Source organism: Theropithecus gelada, chromosome 13 (assembly GCF_003255815.1).
Source record: "Theropithecus gelada isolate Dixy chromosome 13, Tgel_1.0, whole genome shotgun sequence".
In the NCBI taxonomy this organism is placed as follows: domain Eukaryota; kingdom Metazoa; phylum Chordata; class Mammalia; order Primates; family Cercopithecidae; genus Theropithecus; species Theropithecus gelada.
The window spans coordinates 52,613,630-52,632,688 of record NC_037681.1 but is presented as its reverse complement, the minus strand read 5'-3'; the positions used below and the strand labels follow the sequence as shown (position 1 = coordinate 52,632,688).

General features: G+C 39.8%; 2 protein-coding genes and 1 non-coding gene across 8 annotated transcripts in view; 2 read left to right on the top strand and 1 right to left on the bottom strand.

Annotated features, from left to right (window-relative positions):
* The window catches only part of NLRC4 (NLR family CARD domain containing 4), a 43,332-nt gene extending 42,643 nt beyond the window's left edge, over positions 1-689 (top strand). For all 3 annotated transcript variants that reach the window (XM_025354281.1, XM_025354280.1, XM_025354279.1), the window contains one exon: positions 373-689. In XM_025354281.1, coding sequence (XP_025210066.1) covers positions 373-665 — 293 coding nt within the window. In that variant the 3' untranslated portion in view covers positions 666-689. The remainder of the gene's footprint in view (positions 1-372) is intronic.
* Positions 690-1,044: 355 nt separating this feature from the next.
* Positions 1,045-19,059, bottom strand: part of SLC30A6 (solute carrier family 30 member 6) — a 58,961-nt gene continuing 40,946 nt past the window's right edge. For 3 of the 4 annotated variants that reach the window (XM_025354284.1, XM_025354285.1, XM_025354282.1), the window contains 3 exons: positions 18,196-18,243; positions 15,551-15,619; positions 1,050-4,949 (listed from right to left, as the gene is read on the bottom strand). In XM_025354284.1, coding sequence (XP_025210069.1) covers positions 4,449-4,949; positions 15,551-15,619; positions 18,196-18,243 — 618 coding nt within the window. In that variant the 3' untranslated portion in view covers positions 1,050-4,448. Of the gene's footprint in view, positions 4,950-15,550; positions 15,620-18,195; positions 18,244-19,059 lie in introns of all 4 variants that reach the window. The other variant, XM_025354283.1, reaches the window with a different exon arrangement.
* Positions 10,577-10,683, top strand: LOC112605539. Its single transcript, XR_003115516.1, has one exon. It is a non-coding gene; the product is annotated as a U6 spliceosomal RNA (small nuclear RNA).

The window sequence follows — 19,059 nt, the reverse complement described above, 5'->3', positions numbered from 1 at the left end:
AAGTACTGAATATTTAATTGCATCTCTCACACATCAATTTTAAAGCAAACTTCCATTTCCTAGGAATAAGGAAAAGGGAAAAAAAATGTTAATTCATTTATATATTGTTGCTACCTCACTATGAATCACTATTTATCAGATTCCCTATTACTCTAGGAAAAATATAATTTGTAAATATAATAGACCATATTCACAATCACTGCCCTAGCTATAGAGAATTATATTAATAATTTGTTTCTGAGGCAAAGCACTAGTTCAAACATGATCATTTCAAAGTGGAAAAAAAAGTATGTAAAATAAATGTAGAACCTATTTCTCTTTTTTTTTTTTTTAAATTTTTCTTCCAACTAATATACTTATTTCTTTACCCAGGTGGATTTTTTGGAAAGAACCCTCTGAAAAACTTCCAGCAGTTGAATTTGGCAGGAAATTGTGTGAGCAGTGATGGATGGCTTGCCTTCATGGGTGTATTTGAGAATCTTAAGCAATTAGTGTTTTTTGACTTCAGTACTAAAGAATTTCTACCTGATGCAGCATTAGTCAGAAAACTTAGCCATGTGTTATCCAAGTTAACTTTTCTGCAAGAAGCTAGGCTTGTTGGGTGGCAATTTGATGATGATGATCTCAGTGTTATTAAAGGTGCTTTTAAACTAGTAACTGCTTAAATAAAGTGCACTCGAAGCCAGTAAGTGCTCTGGGACCTCATTACTTTAAGCCTGCTGGTTAAAAAATCTTGCAAAAGGATGCCAAAGAAGATAAGGAAGTGGAAAGAAGTTTAATTTGATGATTAAAAACATGCAACAGTTTTGTGTCTTAGCTCTCCTACTAGGATTATTGGCTCCTTGAAGGAACTCTCGTTCATCTTTGTGTTACCTTTGGTCTGGGTCACACCAACTGGTGTAGTGAATGCATATTAACTTACTATAATGCCTGGCATGTAACAGATTCTCAACAATATTCTCAATATTTGTTGAATATGAGATGATTGAATTATTAATAAATAGCTACTGAATAAAGAAACAAAGATTATTTAAAATCAGAGAGGAAACTCCATATATGTTCTTTAATCCAAACAGTTTAATTCAAACAATCTGAAATGTAAAAAGCACTTTCTGATATTAGGAGATTAGACTCCCAAAAAAGATCAGCATTCTTCAGTCAAGCAAAACTTGGCAGTTTACAAACAGCTAAATCAGAGGCTTGAAATTCAGGTCCTCTCCAGTACCTGCTACATTATATGTAATTCCAAACATGACTTCAGAGATTAAAGAAGAAAGGGAAAATGTTTCCCATACTTTTGTACCCTATATAAACTAAGGGTACCCTGCCCTAATCTTTTTTCCAACACTTCCCCAAATAACCCTTCCTTGCAAAGAAAGAAGTCTAAGAAAACTCTCTAATCTAAATATATTTAAGTAGAGGCAAGCCTGAAAAAAACACAAAAACCTAAATGGTGTTAGGCTGCGGTTCACCTATTCTCACGGCACCTCAAATTAATGGCTTGGGTGTTGGTGTAGGTAACACTTGGCCTGTATGTTGAGGTAGTCACTAGATAAAATTCTGGGCACAACATCTGTTTAGCAATTGGGCACATATTCTACAGATTGAGCCATAATGTTTTGAAGCTGATAGTTTACAGATCAACTAATTAATTCCTCTCCCTAACTTTACAGATGAGAAAGCTCAGATGATTTGCCCATGGGTTATAAAACTACTTCCTTACACAGTGGCAGCATCAGAACTGGAATTCAGATCTCTTGCCTCCTAGGCAATGTTTTTCCCATTATAAATATGGTGACTTCATAAAGCAGGGTTAATTACACTCCACGGAGCTTACATCTTAATCACAAACAATGGGACAAATATTTAAATTGAACTTCTTTCTCTGTCTAGTTTCAAATGAGTCTGTGGCAAGATTTACTAGTAAGGCTGCTGCCTATATGCCTATGCTGGGCAAGTTCCTTATTTTCATATCCAGAAGTTAGTCAGAGCTTGGCAAATAAGGCTTCTCTATTCTTTGTGTCTTAGCTCTCCTACTAGGATTATTGGCATGGGCCAATGTCCCCTGTAATATCTTACATTCAGGAAGTAGGGCCAATTCTTTCATAACTCACAGGCAACTGTGAGTGTCCTTTCTCAAATAGTGAAGGGAGGTATTAAAGCACCTTTGGTGGGACAGATGCACAGGTGTTGCCTCTGAATTGGTGTTGAGGAAGTAGGCATAAAACCTCACACAGAACTGTGTTTGGTACCTAAACACTTTAAAATCCTATGGGGATGGGGAAGACATGCATGGGGTGGCAGCACATACCTCTTAACTCAGGACATGGCAGTTCAGATTTCATGCATGACCCTAATTCACATTTAGCTGAGATCAATGAAGGAAGAAGACTCATCCTGTAATAGCAGACCAACAACAGATACAGTAATAGTTGGAAAACATAAGACAAAGGCCAGGGAACAGGTTGCCTTATTACATTTTACAAAGTATCATTTTCCCCAGTAGTCAAGGTAGCGTAGGCTGTATTTCTTCAGCAGGTCACATGCCTGAAAGGGTTGCAGATGTCAAAGACAATGATCAACTCCTCACTAAGAAAAAGGTATTTAGGACATGGTCACTTATTACCACAGATGACAATTCTGCTTGACAGAGATGGCTTCTTGGATGTTTTTAATCCACAGTGAAGAAAAAGGATTTCAAAGTGCTGCTCCTATTTGAAAGTGAATGAGTTGACTGAAGAAACTGTTGCAAATTCTAGAAAAACAAAAATCTTCCCTAAATAGCTGGCTGATGGCTGGGAAAGTCATAAATCTCCAGGAGCACTGGATTCCAGGAAAGTTGAGTCCATTCTCAAAATCCCTTTTTAAAACTGTTATGGAATGCATAATAAAATAAAACAATAAAAAACCCTTCTAGGTCATGTGTGACTGCTGCTTGTTATACTTTTTGGAAGTAATACTAGCCATGTTAGAAAGTCCTTAAACTCTGCATTTGGAAAACAACTAAAAAATAACATAATCTATGTAATTCTCACACTTCATCACAGTTAACAATTTCCCATTTTTGACAAAGTAAAACAAAAAGAAACTATCCACTGCAGACCTAACAATGCTGTATTCTATAATCTAAGGTCCATTATGCTTTGGTAAAATTATATTTGCTCAAATTCTTTGTGCAACTTGAAAAGACATCAAATTCCATATTATGTATGGAACTCTATGTGTTTTGGTAATATATTTGATATATTTTGTTAATAAAATAAGAAATTAAAAAGCCAATGAATGAAAATGCGTCAGAAAAGATAAATTCATTATGTCAGTATTTGATTAAATGTAACATAGAAAACTGGGATTCTTTCACTGCATATCACCAAAAGTTGGGTAGTCACTTAATCAAAAAAAAACACCTAGAACCATGGACTATTTACAAATGTACTAAAATTTTTAAAGGAGAGAAACTTTAACAAAAATCTTGATAATTAAAAATTCAAATTGTGCTAGATAGAATGTATTCCAAAATTGCTGCTAAAAATGTTTGCTTTTAGTTTGTAAGACATAATTCAGGAGAACCTCAAAGAAAAATGTAGCAATTAAATTTGGAAAAGCTATAAAAGAGACTTTTACTTTTTGAACAGACATTTTTTCCTTTCCCAAAATGTGTATTAGTCAAGAAGCATGTTTATAAATTTCACTGAAGAAAATATCAGCCAGGCGCAGTGGCTCACACCTAATCCCAGCACTTTGGGAGGCTAAGGTGGGTGGATCATGAGGTCGGGAGTTTGAGACCAGCCTGGCCAACATGGTGAAATCCCCCATCTTTATCAAAAATACAAAAATTAGCTGGGCGTGGTGGCAGGTGCCTGTAATCCCAGCTACTCGGGAGGCTGAGGCAGGAGAATCACTTGAAACCTGGAGGCAGAGGTTGCAGTGAGCCGAGATCACACCACTGCATTCCAGCCTGGGTGACAGAGTGAGACTCCATCTCAAAAAACAAAACAAAACAAAAACTAAGGAAACCTTAATAAAGTACAGCCTTAAGTTAATAATAATGTATTGGCCAGGCACAGTGGCAGAGCAAGACTCCGTCTCGGAAAAAAAAGAAATATCATATCTTAGTAATGTGACAGATCCACTCCATCAAGTGGCTCTTATAAAGGTAAGGTCACATCACACTGCAGTCAACTACAAAACCAAAGATACCAAAATCCAAATTTAAAGAAACACATTTTCTAAAGGAAGCCTATTTAAAGCCTTTAACATTTACGAGGATTTCACTGTCACAAATACATTTTACAAAAATATAATTTCATAGGTTTCATGAAATGTGAACAAGCTTACTATTATCTAACATTTAGAGTAAATGATTAAACAGTCAATGCAAAGTTGGATTACTAAATAAATTGGAAGCCAAGGAGTCAATATTCCTCATAAAAATAAGTTAGAGTCCATCATGGTCTTGGTTGTCCAATTCTATTATTAGTTCCATATCTACTTGGTATATTTGTAAAACCAGTCCTCAATCCTTGAGTTGCTCCAATTCCTGGAACTCCAAGTCCTTGATTAAGCATGTTGCTGTAAGGTGTATGTCCATGATTGAGACCAAAACCATAAGGCCTTGTTTGTGTGTTCAGAAGAATAACTGGGTTCACATTTTTCCCAGGAGTGTTAAATGAAAATTCTGGAGGTGGACTACTAGGTTTAGCTGGAGTTGATGTAACTGGGTTCAAATCATCAGCACCCTTTAAAAGAGGCATTGGGATTATGTGATGATCTGTAAAGTTTAGGACATTGGCTGCCACAGGCCCAGACAATAAGGCAGGCCTAATCCAGTCATCCTTGAAAATTTGAACAGTCAGAGTAGACACTAGAGTGTACAGCCTGTTGGTCACATGAGCAAGAACCATTTGTTCATTAGCATCTCGTCGAATTCTTACATGCACTGATCCAGCCTAAAAGGGGCAAAATCATAAGAAAGAGATTGCTTAGAATTATACTAATGAAAATTTCATTAGATAAAACATTTTATTTATGATTTGGTAAGTTCCTGGCATTTTCTTTGAAAGAAAAAGCTTAATGTTAATATTTCTTAAAGACTACTTGCTGGTGATTATCATTGCAATGAGTTAAATACTTTGAGAATCTTTAAAATACAAAAAAAGAAAAATCCATGTAGGAATAAGATAGGCATGTTATAATACAAGGAAGAATATAAATGAAGCATACAAAAAATAAATTGTAAGAGCCGAAAAGGTAGGTATTAATTTCAATTGAAGAGGACTTCAAAAGAAGATGGCATTTAATCTAGGGTCAGTAATTAAATGGAATTTCAAAAAGTAGAGAGGCATTTCACACTAAGAGAAAAGCAATGAAAATATATGGCATACTTGGTAAGAATAAGCAGTAATACTAATATATAAAGAAGTCCTGGCTGGGCGCAGGGGCTCACATCTGTAATCCCAGCGCTTTGGGAGGCCAAGGCGGGTGGATTACCTGAGGTCAGGAGTTCGAAACCAGCCTGGCCAACATGGTGAAGCCCCGTCTCCACTAAAAATACAAAAAATTAGTCAGGCATAGTGGCATGTGCCTGTAATCCCAGCTACTTGGGAGACCAAGGCAGGAGAATTGCTTGAACCCAGGAGGCTGAGGTTGCAGTGAGCCAAGATCGCACCATTCCACTCCAGCCTGAGTGACAGAGTGATATCCTATCTTGAAAAAGAAAAAAAAGAAGTCCAAGTATTTCAGGGGGCAGAAGAAGGAGGAGGGAGAGAGAAGAGATGGAGACAAGGAAGACAGGAAGGAAAGAAGAGAGGGAGAAACAGAGGAAGGGGCTGGGCGCAGTGGCTCACGCTTGTAATCCCAGCACTTTGGGAGGGTGAGGTGGATGGATCACCCGAGTTCAGGAGTTCGAGACCAGCCTGACTAACATGGTGAAACTCCCATCTCTACTAAAAATACAAAAATTAGCTGGTTATGGTGGTACATGCTTATAATCCCAGCTACTAGGGGGGCTGAGGCAGGAGAATTGCTTGAACCTGGGAGGCAGAGGTTGCAGTGAGCCGAGATTACGCCATTGCACTCCCAGCCTGGGAAGAGAAGAAGGGAGGAAGGAAGGAAGAAACATGATAGGTAGGTAATAAGGTTAAAAAGAGGCTACCAGAGGACTCTAAAATGATAAGGAATTTTGATTTAACATCAGCAACCTAACAGAATAATCAGAGTTCAGAAAAATTGTAGGTATAGATGACTAGTAATCAGGTAGGAAAAAAACTGCAACAATCTAGATTAGAAATGACGAGAGCTGCCAAGCACGGTGGCTCATGTTTGTAATCCCAGCACTTTGGGAGGCCAAGGCAGGCGGATCACCTGAGGTCAGGAGTTCAAGACCAGCCTGGCCAACATGGTGAGACCCCGATTCTACTAAAAATACAAAAATTAGCTGGGCACAGTGGCATGCATCTGTAATCCCAGCTACTCAGGAGGCTGAGGCAGGAGAATCACTTGAACCCAGGAGGCAGACATTGCAGGGAGCACAGATCATGCCACTGCACTCCAGCCTGGGAGACAGAACAAGCCTCTGTCTCAAACAAAACAAAACAAAACACAAAACAAAACAAATGAGGAGAGCTGAGCCAGGACAAAAATAGTGGGATCAGAGAGGGACAGACAGATGTATCATATTCCAGGGGCAGAAATGGAAGGACTTGATACCCAGCTGGAAGTAAAGGATGAGGCAGACTGATTCATCAAAGATGATATCAAGGCTTCTAAGGGATAGAGAGCACCAGGCATTACAATGGGAGTAAGAAGTATATTCGTTAACTTGAAAAAGTGTTTACCATAAATTATGGGTTTGTTTGGTTTTGGTTTTTTGTTTTCTTTGTAGAGATGAGGTCTCACCATGTTGCCCAAGCTGGTCTCGAACTCCTAGGTTCAAGTGATCCTCCTGCCTCAGCCTCCCAAAGTGCTGGGATTACAGGCGTGAGCCATCATGCCTGGTCCATAAATTATGTGTTTAAAGTAGATAATACAATATAGTAGGTACAGCAAATGATCCTATTTGCACACACACACACACACACTCCCCCAGCCAGAGAAACATGGTGAAATCCCATCTCTACAAAAATTTAAAAAAATTAGCTGGGTGTGGTGGCACACATCTGTAGTGCCAGCTACTCAGCTACTCAGGAGGCTGAGGTGGGAGGATTGATTGAACCTGAGAGGTTGAGGATGCAGTGGCTGCACCACTGCACTCCAGCCTGGGTGACAAAGAGAGACCTTGTATCAAGAAAAAAAAAAAGGAAAGAATTCAACCCCATTTACAATATCCACAACAGAAATAAAATACCTAGAAATACATCTAACCAAGGAGGTGAAAGATCTCTACAAGGAGAACTATGAAACACTGTTCAAAGAAATCACAGATGACACAAACAAATGGAACAACATTCCATGCTCATGGTTTGGAAGATCAGTATCATTAAAATGGCCATACTGCCCAAAACAATCTAGGATTCAATGCTATTACTATCAAACTACCAATGTCATTTTTCATATAACTAGAAAAAACTATTTTAAAATACATATGGAACCAAAAAAGAGCCCAAATAGCCAAAGCAATTCTAAGCAGAAAGAACAAAGCCAGAAGCATTGCATTACCTGAATTCAAACTATAAGGCTACAGTAACCAAAACAGCATGGTACTGGTAAAAAGACAAAACACATAGACCAACGGAACAGAATAGAGAACCCAGAAATAAAGCCACATACCTCCAGCCATCTGATCTTTGATAAAGTCAACAAAAACAGGCAGTGGGGAAAGGACTACCTATTCAATAAACGGTACCAGGATGGCTGGCTAGCCATATGCAGAATGAAGCTGGACCTTAACTTTTTACCATATAAAAAGATTAACTCAAGATGGATTAAAGATTTCAATTTAAGACCTCGGCCGGTTGCTATGGTTCATGTCTGTAATCCCAGCACTTTGGGAGGCCAAGGTAGGCAGATCACTTGAGGTCAGGAGTTCAAGACCAACCTGACCAACGTGGCGAAACCGTTTCTACAAAAATGAAAAAAAAAAAAAAAATTAGCCGGGCATGGTGGCAAACACCTGTAGTTTCAGCTACTTGAGAGGCTGAAGCAGAAGAATCACTTGAACCCAGGAGGCAGAGGTTGCAGTGCGCTGAGATCGCGCCACTGCACTCCAGCCTGGGCGATAGAGCTAGACTTCGTCTCAAAAAAAAATAGACCTCAAACTATAAGAAACCTGCAAGACAACCAAGAAACACCTATAGAATGGGAGAAAACATTCGCAAACTATGCATCAGACAAAGGTCTGATATCAGAATCTATACAGAACTTAAAAATTGAACAAGCAAAAAACAAATAACCTCATTAAAAAATGGGAAAAAAACACGAACAGATACTTCTCCAAAGAAGTCATACAAGTGGCTAAGAAACATGAAAAAAATGCTCATCATCACTAATCAGCAGAGAAATGCAAATCAAAACCACAATGAGATACCATCCCACACTAGTCAGAATGGCTATTATTATTACTATTATTTTTTGTTTTCTTGAGACAGAGTCTTGCTCTCTTGCCCAGGCTGGAGTGCAGTGGCGCAATGTCAGCTCACAGCAACCTCCACCTCCTGAGTTCAAGCAATTCTCCTGCCTCAGCCTCCCAAGTAGCTGGGATTATAGACCCATGACACCACGCCTGGCTAATTTTTGTATTTTTAGTACAGAGAGGATTTCGCTATGTTGGCTAGGCTGGTCTTGAACTCCTGACCTCAGGTGATCCACCCGCCTCAGCCTCCCAAAGTGCTGGGATTACAGGCATGAGCCACTGCGCCTGGCCAGAATGGTTATTATTAAAAAAACAAAACAAAACAAAACAAAAAAACAACAGATGCTGGTGAAGCTGCAGAGAAAAGGGAATGTTTATACACCGTTGGTGGGGATGTAAATCAGTTCGGCCACTCTAAAAAGCAGTGGCTTTTCTCAAAGAACTTAAAACAGAACTACTATTTGACCCAGCAATCCCATAACTAGGTATATATCCAAAAGAAAATAAATCTTTCTACCAAAAAGACACATGTACTTGGATGTTCATCACAGCACTATTCACAATAGCAAAGGCATGGCATCAACCTAGATGCCCAATAACGCCTAGGATTGATGGGCACCTAGGTTAGATTGCTTAAGGAAGAGTTTGAGACCAGCCTGGACCATATAGCAAGACCCTATCGTTATAAAAAATAAATTAGCCAGGCACACATATGCAGTCCCAGTTACGAGGAAGGCTGAGGCAGAAAGACTGCTTGAGCCTAGAGGGTTGAGGCTGCAGTGAGCCATGACTGTGCCCCTGCACTCTAGCCTGGGTGACAGAGCAAGACCCTGTCTCAATAAATAAAAAGTAAAATAAGACATAAATAAAGAAAAATAAAAGTTAAAGAAACAGAAGGACAGAGACAAATATCAAGGATAACAGTATTTATCTCTAGATGGCAGGATTATTAAGGATATTTACTCTCTTTTTTTATGACTTAGTTACAAGTTTTTATTTTCTTAACAATTGGGTACTATTTGCCTAATAAAAACTTAAAAAAAAAATATATATATATATATATATAATTCTCACAGATGGCCAGGCATGGTAGCTCATGCCTGTAATCCCAGCACTTTGGGAGGGTGAGGCAGATGGATCGCTTGAGCTCAGGAGTTTGAAACCCGACTGGACAACATGGCAAAACCCCATCTCTACAAAAAATACAAAAATTAGCCGGGTGTGGTAGTGTATGCCTATAGTCACAGCTGCTTGGGAGGCTGAGGTGTGAGGATGGCTTGAGCCCATGAGGCAGAAGTTGCAGTGAGCCAAGATCATGCCACTACACTCCAGGCTGGGCAACAGAGCCAGACTCGGTCTCAAAAAAATAGAGTAAATAAAAGTAAATAAAATGTCCAGCAGACACCCCATTTTGGTTTCTAAATAAACACAGATTTTCAAAAATCAAAAAAAATTCTTACAAAACATAAACTGCAAATAAATTAGCCAAATTGTTTAATTACAATGCATCTGAATCTATGACTTGAAATACTAAATACAGAAAAATAGTAAGAGTTACTGTCAATCACGAGACAGAGAAAATACCTATATTCCTTGAATTTGACTTCTAGTTTATTACTTTTAGCTCAGACAAGCCATGTCTTGAAATCAAGTCATCTTTGATTTTTCCCTTTTCCTTTGCCACTACCATTCACAGTTGTCACTACATAAGTATTAAAGATGCCATATCCTCTTTCAGTCTGATATGGAAATCAAAGTAATTAAAATAAGGAAACTATTTTCAGAGTATGAACTTGAAAAGTCTCCTATAATCACAGTGCATGCATTAATCTATGGCTTTTGTGACATTAACTTTTAGTAGCTCAAAAGTTTGTTTTATTAAATTCCTGGCTCTTAACCAGGGACTTCATAGGTGTGGTTTTTAGATGCCAAGTTCTGAGTTGATGACTACATTCTTTGTGTTTATAAGCCATCCAACGTCATTAATACAATTAAAAGAATTGTTAAGTGGTCACTTTGGCAGCACATATACTCAAATTGGAACAATACAGGTAAGATTAGCATGGCCTCTGTGCAAAGATGACATGCAAACTCATGAAGAATTCCATATTTTAAAAAATTAATCTAAAAAAATAAAATAAAGGAAAGAATGGTTGAAAATGAACTATAAGACTCAAAGTGTGTAGTTCTAAAAGGCATTCTAGAAGGCAATTTGGGAATCTGCATCAAAAGCCATAAAAAAAAGTGAGTATTTTCTGATTTATAAAAACTTCTAAAAACTAATCTTAAGAAATAATCATGGATATTTACAAAGCTTATCCCATAAGAATGTTTATCCCAGGCTGGGCACGGTGGCTCACGCCTGTAATCCCAGCACTTTGGGAGGCCGAGGCGGGCAGATCACGAGATCAGGAGTTCGGGACCAGCCTGGCCATCACAGTGAAACCCTGTCTCTACTAAAAATACAAAAAATTAGCTAGACGTGGGGCATGGTGGCGGATATCTGTAATCCCAGCTGTCCCTTTGCAGATTCTACAAAATGAGAGATTCCAACCTGCTGAATCAATAAAAAGGTTTTAACTCTGTGAGATGAATCTACATATCACAAAGCAGTTTCACAGATGGCTTCTTTCTAGTTTTTATCTACTTGGGAGGCTGAGGCAGGAGAATTGCTTGAACTTGGGAGGCAGAGGTTGCAGTGAGCCAAGATCATGCCATTGCACTCTAGCCCAGGCAACAGTGTGAGACTACGTCTCAAAAAAAAAAAGTTTATCCCAGACCTGTTAATATAGGAAAAATAGAAGATAATCTAAATATTCACTAAGGGACTTATGAAATAAATTATGGCATATTTAGATACTGTAAAACTAAGAAAACTAAAAATTACGTTGGACTCTTGCAAGGTGGCAGCAGTGGTGGCAGTTTTTGAACTGCCTCAAATATTTCCATTAAAACAAAGAAGGTAAAACAGCAAAACTGAAAATCTATGGACAATATCCACAAAAAACTAGGTAACCCAGTACTCCTATGAAAACCCAAATACAAGCTATGAGACCTTCAAGGTAACACAATCTGTGCAGCAGGAAGCAACAGCACATCTGACTGACCTAAAAACCCCAAAGCGGCTAAGAAGACTTAATGGAAATCTAGGACAGCCAATATGAGAAAAGCAGCTGAAACTGGGAGGAGTTTTGCACATTTCAACAGTGGGGAAATACACTGGGTCTGCATTAAGGGCTGGAATAGTCTGAGTCCTATGAGTTCTCAAAAGTAACCAGGCAAAGCTGCCCTCTAGAAAAAAGCCCCATATAAAAAAGAAACAATGGCAAGAAAATCCAAACTGAGTAGTACAGTTCAGACAAAGGATAGAAGAGGTTCAGATAAAAACGGAAGGCAGGGCCAGGCATAGCGGCTCGTGCCTGTAATCTCAACACTTTGGGAGGCCAAGGCAGTAGGAGTGCTTAAGGCCAAGAGTTCAAGACCAGCCTAGGCAACACACCAAGACTCAGTTTCTACAAAAAAATTTTAAAAGATCATCTGGGCATGGTGGCGTGTACCTGTAATCCCAGCTACTGGGAAGGTTGAGTTAGGAGGATCACTTGAGCCCAGACATTTGAGACTGCAGTGAGCTATATCTGTACCACTCACTCCAGCCTGGGTAACAGGGCAGGACTCTGTCTCTTAAAAAAAAAAAAAAAAAATGCTGGGCAGAGTGGCTCACAAGACAAGCGGATCACCTGAGGTCAGAAGTTTGAGACCAGCCTGGCCAACATAGTGAAATCCTGTTTCTACCAAAAAATTCAAAAATTAACTGGGCATGGTGGCATGCATCTGTAGTCCCAGCTACTGGGGAGGCGGAGGTTGCAGTGAGCCAAGATCATGCCATTGCACTCATTCCAGCCTGGCAACAGAGTGAGACCCTGTCTTAAAAAAAAAAAAAAGAAAAAAAGGTAAAAATGGCAGAGACATTGGCAAAACAGGGCCAGAATAAAAAAATGGCAGAGACATTGGCAAAACAGGGCCAGAATAAAAAACTTTCTTCTTTTACAAAATCATCAGAAGATGGAGCTCTAGACCCATGAATCTGTACACACTACCCTAAACCATTCCTAATTTTAAAGTTCAGGAAAACTAACTTCACATAAAAATGAGCAACAGAAAAGGAGAGAGGATCAAATCCCACAAAAAGTTATACAAGAAAAAAAGAGACTGTAAAACAGATTATAAAAGATCACCAGACAGATAAAACTACGTCAGATAAAAACTATAACCTACTTTTTAAAAACCAGCCAAAAGATATAAAACAAGAACATAAATCAGAATTAGAAAACCTTAGAAATGAGATGACAATTATAATACAAGAAAAAAGATCACTTTAGAAATGAAGACTTACCCAGAATAAATACAAACAAGGAAACATACAGGTATACTTTAAGAGATATAAAAGGTTAAAAAAAAAAATCAAAAGTAAATTAAGAGAATATAAGAATTTGAGAGAAAATAACAATAAGAAAGGCAAAGATCCAACATGTTCAACATGTACATAACAGAAGTTTCCACAAAAGAAAACCAAAGAAAGAGAATAGAGCAAAAATTATGAACTATAATTAGATGTTTTAAAAAATTATTTTTGAAACAGCATTATTGAAAGGGTGTACTGTGGGCTGAGCGCAGTGGCTCACGCCTGTAATCCCAACACTTTGGGAGGCCAAGGCAGGCAGATCACTTGACGTCAGGAGTCCGAGACCAGCTTGGCCAACATGGTAAAACCCCATCTCTACTAAAAAAAAACAAAAACTAGCTGGGTGTGGTGGTGTGCACCTGTAATCCCAGCTACTCGGGAGGCTGAGGCAGGAGAATCACTTGAACTCAGGAGGCAGAGGCTGCAGTGAGCTGAGATTGCACCACGGCACTCCCACCTGGGCGACAGAGCGAGACTCCATCTCAAAAAAAAAAAAAAAAGAAGAAAGGGTGCACTGCATACCTGAAATAACTGATGCGGAATGACCAATGCCAAGACGTAGTCTGGTAAAGGTACTGAACTTAAAAAAAAATCTTTTGGGCATCCAGGCAAAAAGATCAAGTCACATATAAAAGGAAAAAAATTAGACTATTATTAGGCATTGTCTCAGAAATGCTTCATGCCAGAAGTAAAAGGGATAATGTATTTTTAAGAAACTTGAAGCAAATGTGTACTGAAGAGTTTATATCCAAACTAATTTTTAATTATAATGTCCACAAGCTGCTTTCAACATTCAAGAATTTAGAGAATATTGTTCCCAATGGCCCCTTCTAAAGAATTTACTAGAGAAGTATAGTGTGATGGGTCCCCCACCAGGTAATTGGAGGGTGTATGTCCGATGCCTGAACTCTGAAGGCCAGGCAGTGAGCCAAAGCCATGGTGCCCAGTCGAGGAGCAAGCGACCCTGAGAACCAAAGCTTTTAGAGAGCATCTGAGACCCTACCGAAGAAAACAGTCTCATTACATACATACAGTAGGCAAAGAGCGAGCAAATTAGCTTAAAAGCAGCTTAGAAATGGGAGGTGGGTAGATTTCTAAAGCTGTCCTGCTACTTCCCAGGAGTGCCCCGTAGGTAAGTCCTAATAAACTCACCTACTGGCCATGCTGAACCTGTCCAAGTCATTCTTTGGTCTCTTGACACTTTGGTCACTTGGCACCTTCCCAGTAAGGAGGGAGGGGATGTTACAGTCTCAAGTTTTTCTTCTAATAAATTTTAGACATCCAAAATAATGAGAGAGGGAAAGAGCTGGGGAAAGTGAAGGTGAAGAAACCATTTTCCCACTACAAAAGCATAGCCTGAAACTAAACACTGCAAAGTGGGTAATATCACTGACCTGCTGGACCAGCTTTGATCTGCTTATCTATAAATTTGTGCTATATTAGAAAAATCAAATCCTATTTTTTTTAAATGGTACTGTAGAAGAGTATTTAATGACATAGAAAACGGTTCATGATAAATTAATTAAATGAAAAGAGCTAATTATAAAACAGCATGATCTCATTTCCTGTTTTTTTTAGAGACAGAGTCTCACTCTGTCACCCAGGCTGGAGTGCAATGGCGTGATCTTGGCTCACTGCAACCTCCGCCTCTCCTGCCTCAGCCTCCTGAGTAGGTGGAATTACAGGCGCGTGCCACACCACCATGCCCAGCTAATTTTGTATTTTTAGTAGAGACGGGGTTTCACCATGTTGGCCAAGCTGGTCTCGAACTCCCGACCTCAGGTTATCTGCCCACCTTGGCCTCCCAAAGTGCTGGTATTATAGGCATGAGCCGCGCCCACTCCATGATCTCATTTTCTAAGGAAAATAAATGTATAAACACCAAAATATCAACAGCAGTTTTCTTTAGATAAGATTACAGTGCTTTACGTTTTCTGTATTTTCCTCATCATTCCTAACCGTGTCATAAAAACGTCTCTCTGGTATTGAGGTTCAAACTGAATTAGAAAATACGAAATTTTATGCTGAAGCAAGTTGTGTTATTGCAGTTCTTCAAAATATTCAGCAAACTCTCCAAAATGAGAACTGCAGTTAAAAAAGAAAGCAATTGCACTTCTAATTTTTAAAAACATTTTATTTGGGAATTACACTGACTACAAATTTATCTTATCTGGACACTCTTGTATTATTACCATTAACATGTTTGAAGGAAAAAAAATAAAAACATTCTTCTATTGTTGGGATTACACGTCTGTAATCCCAACACTTTGGGAGGTTAAGGCGGGAGGACTGCTTGAGGCAAGGAGTTCGAGACCAGCCTGGGCAACAGAGTGAGACCCTGTCTCTAAACAACAAAAAATCCCTCAATTAGGTAATTGAATTCATGTACATTTTAGACTCTGCTTAACATAACTAGGAATCCAAAGGCTCCAGAAAATTTTAAAGAAATACTTTTTTTCAGTTTTAAAACTGGAAGACTATTTTAAATTATAACTAAAGTCATATGTAAACGAACATACCAATGAGCCAAAACCTAGGGTCCAAAAATGTTCATTTCGGACTTCTAAAACTCCATCCAAGGTAGATACCTAACCAAAAACAGAAAGAGGTGATCAGAGTTGTCTGTACTTAACATATCCAACGCAGTTTAGTCACATTATGGACTTAGGCATAGCCAAATCCTGCACGAGGACACTCATTAGCTAAGAGAAGTTTCAGACCACTCAAGATACCATTCCTGTTTGTTCCATACTGACCCAAGACCTTGCTTTCCTAGTTTCTTGTTTGCCCCAATTCTTTTAGAATCAGGTCTCCACTGCTCAGTTTTAAACCCCTACCCCCACCAATTTATGCAACAGTGTATGGTTCTTTTCATTTTATCAATATGGAATATATTTATATCTAGCACTTTGTGGTATCAGATTTTTTACTTAATTTTTTTGTTTTCTCAATCACTTCTTTCTCTGAATTCCCTTATAACAAAGCTCTGCACAACACAGGATGTTGTTTGGATGTGAGTCTAGAAGAAATTCCAAGGCCAGATATATTTCGTGTAGCCCACTGGTACAGTGGCACAGGACACATACCCAAGGCCAGGCTTCACTAGTTGAGAGTAGTACCCAGTTATACTGGTAAAAGTGGCCTCTGTGACACTGACAATCAAAGGTTTAAAATAGTTTCAACATCAAAATAGTTCATTATTTTATTTCTTCATTAGTAAGTAGGTGGAAATTTATAACAACTTAAAAGAAAGTCTAGGTTGGGCACAGTGGCTCATGTCTGTAATTCCAGCACTTTGGGAGGTTGAGGTGGGCAGATCACTTGAGGCCAGGAGTTCCAGACCAGCCAGGCCAACATGGTGAAACCCTGTCTCTACTAAAAAAGTACAACAATTAGCTGGTGGGGAGCAGAGAACATGGCACTGCACTCCAGACTGGGTGACAGAGCAAGACTCTGTACCCCCTAAAAAAAAAAAAAAAAAAAATCACAGCATTTGACTGGGCACAGTGGCTCATGCCTGTAATCCCAGCACTTTGGAAGGCCAAGATGGGAGGACGGCTTCAGGGCAGGAGTTCAAGACCAGCCTGGGCAATATAGTGAGACCCATCTCTTTTTATATATATATTTTAAAAAACAACCAAAGGCTGGGCACGGTGGCTCACGCCTGTAATCCCAGCATTTTGGGAGGTCAAGAGGGGTGGATCACTTGAGGTCAGGAGTTCGAGATCAGCCTGGCCAACATGGTGAAACCTCATCTCTACTAAAAATACAGAAATTAGCCAGGCGTGGTGGTGAGAGCCTGTAATCCCAGCTACTCAGTAGGTTGAAGTAGGAGAATCGCTTGAACCCAGGAGGAGAATTGCTTGAACCTAGGAGGTTGCAGTGAACTGAGATCATGCCACTGCATTCCACCCTGGGTGATAGAGCAAGATTCAGTCTCAAAAAAAAAAAAAAAACAAAAAAACAGGCTGGGCACAGTGGCTCACGCCTGTATTCCCAGCACTTTGGGAGGCTGAGGCGGGTGGATCATGAGGTCAAGAGATCAAGACCATCCTGTCTAACATGGTGAAACCCTGTCTCTACTAAAAATACAAAAGTTAGGCCAGGCGCTGTGGCTCATGCCTGTGACCCCAGCACTTTGGGAGGTTGAGGTGGGTGGATCACAAGGTCAGGGGTTCAAGACCAGCCTCGCCAAGATGGTGAAACCCTGTCTCTACTAAAAGTACAAAAATTAGCCAGGCATGGTGGTGGGCACCTGTAATCTCAGCTGCTCAGGAGGCTGAGACAGGAGAATCACTTGAACCTGGGAGGCGGAGGTTGCAGTGAGCCGAGATTGTGCCACTGCACTCCAGCCTGGGCGACAGAGCGAGACTCCATCTCAAAAAAAAAAAAAAAAAAAAAAAATACAAAAGTTACCTGGGCGGGCCAGGCGCAGTGGCTCACGCCTGTAATCCCAGCACTTTGGGAGGCCGAGGCGGGCAGATCACGAGGTAAGGAGTTCAAGACCAGCCTGAACACAGTGAAACCCTGTCTCTATTAAAAATACGAAAATTAGCTGGGTGTGGTGGCATGCACTTCTAGTCCCAGCAACTCACGAGGCTGAGGCAGGAGAATCACTTGAACCTGGGAGACGGAGGTTGCAGTGAGCCAAGACAGCACCACTGCACTCCAGCCTGGGCGACAGAGCGAGATTCTGTTTCAAAAAAAAAAAAAAAGTTAGCTGGGCATGGTGGCACATGCCGGTAGTCTCAGCTACTCTGGAGGTTGAGGAAGGAGAATCGCTTGAGCCCGGGAGGCGAAGGTTGCAGTGAGCTGAGATCGTGCCACTGCACTCCAGCCTGGTGACAGAGCAAGACTTCGTCTCAAAAAAAATAACTAAATAACTAAATAAAATAAATAAAAATCACAGCATTTATAATAGGTTGGTCGTTAGGCCATTACCTTCCACATTTACTTCAAGTGAATTTGATTTCCAAATTGAACAATTTTTAATTCTTCATATTTTTCTGTTTGCCACTATATTATGGCTCCTAGTATGTTACTGTGAAGAACACGAACTTCCCTAAAATAAAATTCTAGGTAGAGGTGAATAAAGTATTAAAAGTATCCACCTTTTCAATTTCCGATATAAAATAAAATGATTTTATTTACTATTCCATCTTACCTCTCTGATGAGTTTGTCCAACTGACCAATAACATGCGGTGGTGTTGTCTGGGGAAAAATACAATAAAATATGAATAACGGCGGGAGGAAAAAAGTTTGCCAACAATGGTCCTGAACCCGCTCCCCAAAAGGATTTTAAGCCAGCTTTTGCTTTGACAGGTGTCCTATCATTAGAGAAGAGAGGTTTCAACTGGCCCCACTAGTGGAGCAATGTCATCCACTGGCCCATACCTGTTTTTCTATCTTGAAGACAAGATAAAAAGATAAATAACACTTAACCAAACAACCAACAAAAAATCTTTGGGAAATGGTTAGAAAGGTAATATTTTGTATAGGGCATAGCACTATGCAACTATTATCTTATTGTTTTTATTGTTTCCGGAGATGGAGCTACTGCCTTAAGTTTTGGAAAAGGCATAAGGGTAAGACAGAAGTAACCACAGTGCTTACATGCACATCTAGCCCTGGGAAACTGCCTTTCTATTCAGGGTGTTCCTATTGTTTCAGTAAGTAGCAATGTGTCATTTAAAATTTTAAGTTTGAAATTTTAGGCCGGGCGCGGTGGCTCAAGCCTGTAATCCCAGCACTTTGGGAGGCCGAGGCGGGTGGATCACGAGGTCAGGAGATCGAGACCATCCTGGCTAACATGGTGAAACCCCGTCTCTACTAAAAATACAAAAAACTAGCCGGGCGTGGTGGTGGGCGCCTGTAGTCCCAGCTACTCGGAGGCTGAGGCAGGAGAATGGCGTGAACCTGGGAGGCGGAGCTTGCAGTGAGCCGAGATCGCGCCACTGCACTCCAGCCTGGGTGACATAGCGCGAGACTCTGTCTCAAAAAAAAAAAAAAAAAAAAAAAAAAAAAAAA